The sequence below is a fragment of the Dipteris shenzhenensis genome, chromosome 2, assembly GCF_047967505.1.
Source record: "Dipteris shenzhenensis isolate YYH24624 ecotype China chromosome 2, Dip_SZ_1.0, whole genome shotgun sequence".
In the NCBI taxonomy this organism is placed as follows: Eukaryota; Viridiplantae; Streptophyta; class Polypodiopsida; order Gleicheniales; family Dipteridaceae; genus Dipteris; species Dipteris shenzhenensis.
This window is the reverse complement of record NC_141597.1, coordinates 16,644,354-16,653,717: the sequence shown is the minus strand read 5'-3', so window position 1 is coordinate 16,653,717 and position 9,364 is coordinate 16,644,354. Positions and strand designations below refer to the sequence as shown.

General features: G+C 43.6%; 1 protein-coding gene across 2 annotated transcripts; it reads left to right on the top strand.

The window, feature by feature from the left end:
* Window positions 1-294: 294 nt before the first annotated feature.
* On the top strand, window positions 295-4,673 carry DRT101 (phosphoglucosamine mutase-like protein). Of its 2 annotated transcripts, XR_015542248.1 has the most exons (10): window positions 295-439; window positions 520-782; window positions 1,212-1,325; window positions 1,422-1,564; window positions 1,710-1,964; window positions 2,152-2,633; window positions 3,801-3,871; window positions 3,913-3,982; window positions 4,074-4,170; window positions 4,343-4,481. XR_015542248.1 is itself a non-coding variant. In XM_087386249.1 (9 exons), the coding sequence occupies exons 1-9, from the start codon at window positions 370-372 to the stop codon at window positions 4,501-4,503; spliced, it is 1,767 nt and encodes a 588-aa protein (XP_087242375.1). In that variant the 5' UTR covers window positions 295-369; the 3' UTR covers window positions 4,504-4,673. The 2 variants fall into 2 exon arrangements, 1 of the variants encoding a protein (XP_087242375.1); XM_087386249.1 differs by having other exon boundaries at window positions 3,801-3,982; window positions 4,343-4,673.
* The last annotated feature ends 4,691 nt before the right edge of the window (window positions 4,674-9,364 follow it).

Sequence of the window (9,364 nt, the reverse complement as noted above, 5' to 3'; positions counted from 1 at the left end):
TTTAATAAACCTCTCTCTCTCTCTCTCTCTCTCTCTCTACCCTTCTTGGTACGATGATGAATGTAAAGAGATGAGAGCTCACCACACACGTGAGCAGGCCCTGGGACACCTAACCTCATCTGAGGTGCATCGCATCTCACGTCGGATGACACGACGTAAGAAGGAGACTTTTCTCACTCGCAGGATTGATGAGGTGGTCCACGCTCCACATCTGATGAAGGATTTACGAGCATTCACCTTGTTTTTTAAATTCTATTGAAATTGGAAGTGCCCCTCGAATGGGGCGACTGGTATAAATTTGGAACGATACAGAGAAAGTCGGTAGCACACACGCTTCCCTTTTTCGTAGCCAGTAGAAACTCAAAGGACATGGCTATGGCGATGCATCTCGACAAAACTCGCCTCCTACACGCAGCATCGCTCTTCCCTCCTCCTCCTGGTGCTCCTCTTCACTTCCCGCATCTTTCCTACGCATCTAAACCTCCCATTCTGATTTCCCCCCCTTCAATCTTGCTGCAGGAATCGCTTTCTCCTATGGCACTGCTGGTTTCCGCACAGACGCCTTGCTGCTTGATTCCACCGTCTTCAGGACTGGAGTCCTCGCGGCCTTGCGGTCCGTTTGCACTCAAGCTACCGTTGGACTCATGATCACAGCTTCTCACAATCCGGTTGTTGACAACGGTGTGAAGGTGGCAGATCCTGGAGGTGACATGCTCGCCCAGGACTGGGAACCGTTCGCAAATGCCTTGGCAAATGCCCCAGATTCGGAGACGGTTTTGCAGGTGACAACGGAAGTCCAAATTTCATTTAAAAGTTCATATATCTCATATCATTCTTTTAGGGCACAGTTTTTTTGAGTCGAAGGTGCTCTGAATAGACTTCGTTTATGTGAACGGGGGATCCTGAGAGAGAGATCGCTTCTTGTGCCTGTTGAGGGTTTTCACAATGGAAGTTGTCAATACGAAAGTTCATGTGTTTGACTTAAATATACACGTATTGTGTAGCTGATTTATTTATTATTATATCAGTCAGTGTCCATCTCCCGGCTGAAAGGATAAAGGTCCTGGTGATAGGACATGCTTTGCTTGTGGAAAATTGCTGCTTCAGTGTCTGGACAGCCTACAAAAGGGTAAAGAAGAAGGATTTAAATAGAGGCACCAAGGGGCCTTACAACTTGTAGCTTCCCTTTTGACTGGGAGCTATGCTTGCAGTTAATAGAAGACTTTTTGCGGGATCAGAAAGATATTGCATCTTTCTCTGGAAGAGTTTTATTAGCGAGAGATACAAGACCCAGTGGAGAGAGGCTGCTGGATGCAGCAAAGCAGGTACGCAAAGCATGAAGAAATAAGTGCAAAACAAGCGTCTAGGAGGTGTTAATCCATGAAAATAAAAACTCTAATCTTGGGCTACCTTTTGTCAAGGGCGTTGAAGCTGTATCAGGAGTAATTGCTGTAGTGGCAGGTGTTCTTGCAACCCCTCAGCTTCATTGGATGGTCCGTGCAACAAACAGGTGTGATGGAGCCAATGAATCAGACTACTTCTTGCAGCTGTCGATTGGTTTCAGGTGACTGCCTCCTGTTCTGTCTTGAGCACTGATACTTGTTAGGATCATGTAATGACGATAATGGCTTTTGCTGTTAGACTACTTTTGCTGGTAAAGTTTCATAAATTCTTACTTTCATCGTTTCAGTGTGATGCACATGTGGCAGACGTTTATTGGAGATGAAACCTTCTTGCCAAACTTCCACTGCTAGCTTCAAAGATTTGATTGCAGATGGAGCCAATGGGGTTGGGGCAATCAAGCTACTTCAATTGCAAAATGTAATAAAGGATCTCAGGATTGAAATTAGAAATTCCGGCAAGGAAGGTGAAGGTGCATTAAATGAACTGGTTGGAGCAGATTTTGTACAAAAGGAGAGAGTTTTTCCTCACGGTTTTGGTGCTTCAAATGAGTCGGACAGAAGGTGACCACATAGATAGCAGTATTTTATTCTTTTACTACTGCTGGCTAATATTGCCACCCCCTATTACTGAAAGCAATAAAGTATCGATAGGGGTATTGATGCAATGGATTGTATTAAACATGGAAGTTGGCAAAGAATATTAGCATTGCCAGTCTTCTACAAAGTCTAATTTTATGTTATGATGCAGGTGTGCCAGCCTTGATGGTGATGCTGATCGCATTGTATTTTTTTATGGAAAAGAGTCAGAGGATGGGGCCACTCAGAGAATGCATTTGTTGGATGGTGACAAAATTTTGACATTATTTGCTATTTTCATCAAGCAACAACTTCTGGATGTATGTGGATTCAACAATGAAAATAAGGGCTATCCTGGAGCTGCTTTTAGTGGGGAACTTACAGAAGTGACTGGCTACGGTCCGATCAAATTCGGGGTTGTTCAGACTGCATATGCGAATGGTGCCTCTACAAAATTCCTTAAGGAGAATCTTGGTATCGATGTTGTTCTAACTGCAACTGGAGTGAAATATTTGCATCAGAAAGCTTCTGAGTATGATGTTGGAATTTACTTCGAGGCTAATGGACATGGTACCGTGCTCTTTAAGGATAAGTTCCTCCGGTGGCTAAGAACGGAATATCCCTTGGGTATGGATAAAAATACTATATCTGAAGGTGAGCCTGGATAAAGTGAAACATGTATGTTATTCTTCTTGGATATGTAGATGATAGGAACAGGCTGACCTTGATTGTGAAGTCAATCACAAACCACAATCTTCACACTGCATATTATATCCTCAGCTATGCTCAAATATCATCAGGATCCACCAGTTTGAATTTTTTAATCCACAATTAGTCAGGGTCGACTAGGTCATAGACTGACTGTTGGATGGATGGCTGATTTTCACATGTCAGTTGTAGGCACTGTTAGTTATTGCCTCTCCTACAGTCCAAATGGCAGCGACTTTTGGAAGTCTTCCCTTTGGGGTGGCTAAGTTTGATAACTGTGGGAACTGTTGTAATCGCTTCTGAACTCCATTCACTGGTTCATTTAAGTAGTTCTTATCGTTGTTTCTCTACCCTTTTTCCCATGGCTTTGTGTTGTCTTATCATTTATCTTGTGAAGACCTTTGAGGCTTGTTAAGGAGGTACTTTGCAAAATGTTTCCTGATATAATTTTCCTCTCGTCTTTGAGTGGATATAAGACTCTCACTTGGGGAGGATTAAAACTTCTGCCAGCTTCTTTAGTCAGGGCGCTTCCTTTCCTCAATTCTTGCAGATCTGAAGGCCAATCACCAGTTGTTACGACAAATATTGTCCAGGCAGGAACTTAGTCTCAAGTGATTGCTTTTGGTTCAACACATATAGGAGCTATCTGCTAGCGACGAGGCTAGAGACTTTAATCAAGTGTCCAGCTTGTATGATCATGACCTATCACGCTAACAACTAGGATCAGTCCCAGGAGCCCCTGAAGCAGTATTTTCATTCCTTCTAAAGAAGACTCGGGGGTTAGGCAACCTAAGTTTTTTTGGGCAATCTTCAGATTGTAAGTTTAAAATCTGTGAGAAAGGCTTTCTATTATCTGTGGTATTCTCCTCCACGGCCATGTCAACTTGGACCTTGTCTTCCTCTGATCCATGTCACTTGTTGTAATTTGTCTCACCAGGATGTCAAGCCCAGATTGGTACTCTTGGAATGTTATGGAGTGGATGTTTTGAAGTTTATGTTTTTATCTGCCAGTCTTAAACCGACCCTTATTAGATGAACTGTGTCCTTTTTTGGCATTTTTGTGTGGACCGTTTAGCTGAAATTCTGATTTCATACTCCATACTCATGTTACAGAGAAAAATGTGATGGCATGGAAAGCTGCCCAGAGGCTACTTGGAGTTAGTGAGGTTGTCAATCAGGCTATTGGTGATGCTTTGAGTGGTTTGCTCTTTGCCGAAGCAATCCTCCTGTGTATGGGTTGGTCGATCCAAGAGTGGGATGCAATATATTCAGACTTGCCCAGCAGGCAACTCAAGGTATACATACTTTCCACCAATCTATAACTGGCATTGTTTCTGGTTGTACATGATAGCCATTCTTAGAGGGTATTTTACATACAAATTATAGGTGAAGGTGAAGGATCGTGCGTTGATTAAGACATGCAATGCAGAGACGATTGTTACGACCCCGACTGGCCTTCAAAATGTTATCAATCTGGAAATTGGTAAGTATGGTGCAGGTTAAACTTATGGCTGCTGAAGGCTATGTAAGCTTGTCATGCTGTTTTTCCTTTGTATGAACGGTGCAGGGTAAACTTCTGGCTGCCAACAGCTATGTAAGTTTGTCATGCTGTTTTTAATTTGTACTTTTATATGTCATTTGCTGAGTTGATGTAGAGAAATTCAAAGCGGGTAGAGCCTTTGTGAGGCCTTCTGGGACAGAAGACATTGTTCGGGTGTATGCAGAAGCAACAACCCAGGATGAAGCAAACATCCTTGCCCATAGTATTGCTACACATGTCTACCAATTGGCTGGTGGTGTTGGTGCCTTACCATAATTGGATGGCATCTACATTTCTATATTTGTTGGTCATAAACATAGCATATTGAAACTCATGTTATTTTGTACTGGCTCTCTTTTCCCTTCTATTGTTGTTTTTTGAAGGTCGTGAGAGATCTTACTAATCCCAGGCAATCTTTGCACAAGAACTTTCTAAAACTTGAATAAAATATCTCTATTTGAGTCTATTCTATAAACTCGGGCATTTTGTGGTGCCAATGTGAGCATAATTGTTGGCTGAATAGAATGGAAATTGTGAGAAGCTTAAGTCACGTTGTACAATGCTAGGTATGGTGTTTGTGGATGGCTGTTGTGAGTTTTTTTTTTTGGTGGCTTTTACACCATTAGTTTGGGCATCTTGGATACTTCATGTGTAGTCTGCCATTTTTCAAGCAATGCATAAGTTGTTTGTTGTCCTGATTAGTTGTTTGTTGTCCTTAGGATTTATTATTTGAAGACTCAGAGGAATATTGCTACATGAAATTGCAATGAGGAAGCCATTAGATTGGTCCTTAGGCTAGAACCTATGTGCTCTCATATGAGGACTTTGGGTGTCATGGGCATCCAAAGCCCGTGCACGGCATGCTACCTACAAGCTGCAGTGCCATTAAACATCGCTAGGAAGCCTCGGAAGACAGAACCAGCAAAAATAATGCACAGCTGGCTTTTTGGCCAAAAAGTCAATGTGTTTGGTCAACGTTGACTTCTGATCGACCTGGTCAACGGACAGCGTAGACCAGCCGACCAGGACGGTCAATTTGCCCTAAAAGCCTATATAAGGCCAACCCATTGGTCTCATTCTTCATCAAAGTCTTCTAGTGCTCTAGCCCTTGGAAGCAGCAGCTCTAGGGATTAGGATCAGGGCAGCCTAGCATCCCCTTCCAACCCTTCTTCAGTTAGTCCTGAGCTCGATTCAGCCTGGTACAACAGTCTTTAGTTCTCTCTTTTGTAGTGAGGGTTCTTCCTTGATAGAGTACTTGTTTCTTTACCCCTCTGGGCCAGACATTGTTGAGTATTTATTTTCCCTCTTTGGAGGCCCATTGTACCACATTTCCACTTGTGTTTTGAAACCATAGCCCTTTTGAACACAAGTTTCCCGGAACTTGGCATCACAGCAGCAGATTGCAAGGATGGCAATTGGATAGAGGCCATATCAAACATAGCTGGCTTGTCAAGCCCATCGCTCTGACCAACAGGTAGCAAGCAAGCAAGGACTACTTCAAGGCAAAATCTAATTATGCCAAGACTGCACTTCTGCAGCAAGCGTTGGCAGGAGCGTTCAACTTTTTGGAGCAAAATTCGGGCAAGGGATGGATGATTTTTGAGCCCTATGGAGGGGTGATGAACAACATAAGCTTGGATGCGATTGCGTTCCCTCAAAGGATAGGCAATTTATTCGTGATCCAGTACTAAGCGGTGTGGGTGGACGATACAGGATACAGGATCCCCAGACGTGTCGAGTCCATCATTCCTTCAGTTCAGATAGTAGTGAGCAACTGAGAGGGTGAGTTAGGCTATCTCCCTATTACATTGGTATTAGAGCTTCAGATTTTCTTTCCTGAGATAGGGAGGGTCAGGGGATGGATGATTTTCGAGCCCTATGGAGTTTTGATGAACAACATAAGGTCGGATGTGATTGTGTTCCCTCACAAGGCAGGCAATTTATCCGTGATCCAGTACCAAGTGGTGTGGGTGGACGATACAGGATCCCTAGACGCGTCGAGTCCATCATTCCTTCAGTTTAGATAGTGAGCAGGAGAGAGGGTGAGTTAGGCTATCTCCCTATTACATTGGTATTAGAGCTTTGAGATATGGAGGGTTAGTTTAGGGACAACCTTATTGTTTTATGGTACAGATGAGATCTTGAAAGGGCACCATGAGTACTAGTGAGTAGTCCAAGACCGAGGGATTAGTTTCCCAATCCCTAGCACCACAGAATACTGTAGATACTTTAATGTTGGCCATGATGGCCATGATGCAGGCTATGATGCAGATGCAACCCAATCCCTAGCACTGTAGATACTAGTGAGTAGTCCAAGTCCGAGGGATTAGTTTCCCAATCCCTAGCACCACAGAATACTGTAGATACTTTAATGTTGGCCATGATGGCCATGATGCAGACTATGATGTAGATGCAACCCAATCCCTAGCACCACAGAATACTGTAGATACTTTAGTGTTGACCATGATGGCCATGATGCAGACTATGATGTAGATGCAATAGCAACAATCTGAGAGTCTCTTCAGTCGCATGGTTCAGCTCTAGGAAATGCGGGACAATCGTGAACAAGCCGCTAGAGAGCGCAATAGAGCAAATCAAGAGGTGAAAGAGGAACATGAGGAACTTTGGGATCGCAAGGCTCAGGAAGCCAGGGAGCTTAGAGAGTGTACCGCTCAACGGCTCAGGAGGAAAAGGAATGACCGGAGCATAGTACTCAAGAAGAGAAAAAAGAACACAATCGGCAACTCCTCATTTTTGACTCCGATCATCGGGAAAGGAAAGTGAGAGAGTTCCATTGCCGCCCGTCAAGCCTTCTTTCCTTGGGAAGATCAACTTTAGGTGGTATGATGGTAAGCAAGAACCTTTAGTGTTGACTTCGTGGCTCAATCAATTCGAAAGTTGTTTTTTTAGTTGTGCCTACAAACGACGACGAGCAGTGCATCCGTGCACCTTATAAGTGAGGTAGTCACCTGGTGGCTTAAGTGGCAGAAAGACCACTATGATGTAGATGAGGAGGCACCTCTATATAAATGGATAGAATTCGTGAAGGACCTTCGAGCACGGTTACTACCACCCTAGTACTTGGATAGGCTTTAAGTCAGTTCTATGAGCTACACTAGGGGGATACCAAGAAGGTGAATCATTTCGCCAACACGTTCGAGCAAGGATTGTGTACATACATCTAGTGGCATGTCAAAAGTTTTAGGCTACGGGATTACAATAGTGCATACGAGCTTGCTCATAATTTCGAGCTCATTCACACACAAGGGTCAAGGATCCAAGCAATTCAACTATAAGAAGTCTTAGGATTCCATGCCAGGCGATGGTGGAAATGGGCAACAGAAGAAGAGATGAATGGCGAAGGACAATAACAGTTATGGCAGCTACTTGGATGCAGCGACATGAGCAACCTATGCCAAAGAGAACCGATGCTTTCATTGTCATGTGCCGGGCCATAAGAAGGAAGATTGCTCGCATTACCAAAAGCTTCGAGCAGGAGCTGTGTCAAGTGATTCACCTACAATAGGGACAACCTCATTGGTCATCAAGGAGCTTGAAGATCAATAGAAGGGGAAGTCTCATTAGTTTCCCAAGGTGTTTTAGTTATGGATAGATTGGTGGTTAGAAGTGGAAGATTCAGATAGTTCAGAGGACATCATTTCTTAAAAAACAACTAAGTAGGCTCAGTTGACTCTTACGCCAACAGTATCTATATCCTTGAATGGTGCATTCTCGAGGCAACAAATAGAGTGCAACATGCAGGTAGCTTCAGCCACTGTGAAGATCTCAGGGTGGGTAGACTGTCTGCCACTCAGGGTTGCACCTATGCAGGCAACGGACATCATCTTGGGGACACGATAGTGGCACTTGTTTGAGTCCAATTAGATTATGAAAACCAAGGCTTGGGTGTCAAGATTGAAGGAGCGAAAGCAAATCAAACCGGAAGAGGAGGAGAGAGAGAGAGAGAGAGAGAGAGAGAGAGTAGGGTTTCCTGGGTGCAAATAGTGACACCTTTATTCCTCTATTCCACCAAAGAATGACGAACAGTACATGCATATATATATATATATATATATATACCTACCTACCTACCTACCTACCTACAATGGGAAGGCCATTGGCTTGGCCTTTACCCCAACAACCTCCCACTTAAAGGTCAATGTGCTTTTAAGGGAGAACAATCAGCCATGTGGCTGAAAATGGACATCCTAGTGTCACTCGATGCCCATCAACACTCTGCAATGTGCAAAGAGCTCGGAGGATAAGCTCTTCCTAAGAAGACTTGTGGGTTATCATCTGTGTGAATCTTGACAAGGAGAATGCACTTGTCCTCAAGCACTTCCCTAATGAAGTGATACTTCACATCTATATGCTTGTCTTTGCATGAAAGACAGGATTTTGCACCAATTGGATGGCACTCTGACTATCATTATGCAAAACTGGGCTCCTGTAATGTCTAAGTCTCCCACTAAACGAGTAAGCCATATAGCTTCCTTGCATGCCTCAATGGCTGCAACATAGTCTGCCTTAGTGGTAGACAAAGCCGTACATACCTGCAACCGAGAGTCCCATGAAACTACACCTCCATTGAATGTGGAAACATATCCGATCGTAGACCTCCTATTGTCTACATGCCGTGCAAAATTTGCATCTACATAGCCAAGGGCAGATGTATCCTTCCTCCCAAAGCAAATGCACATATCCTTTGTACCATTCAAGTATCTCAAGATACCTTTCACTACCTCCCAAATTCCAATGCTTCTTGCTAGGGTTTGCCATATACCTGCTAAGTTTCACATATGGAGGCAAAGGGGTACTTATGGCTTCCCCCTCTCCATATTGAAATGCTCAAGTACGTTGCAAATGTACTCCTTTTGAGACAGACAAAGGGCTTTTATCCCTAACAATCCTCATGCCAAGTATATGACTTGAAATTCCCACATCCTTCATGTCAGAGGTCTCATGCAATCTTTTTTTCAAAGCATCCACATCCAAAGTAGACTTCCCATCAATAAGCATATCATCCACATAAAGAATCAAAAGCAGAAGACTATCAGCCGATGCCTTCTTCGTGTAGAGGCAATGATCTGCCTCACTCTGCGTGTATCCTCAGGATCACATAAATGCATCAAATTTA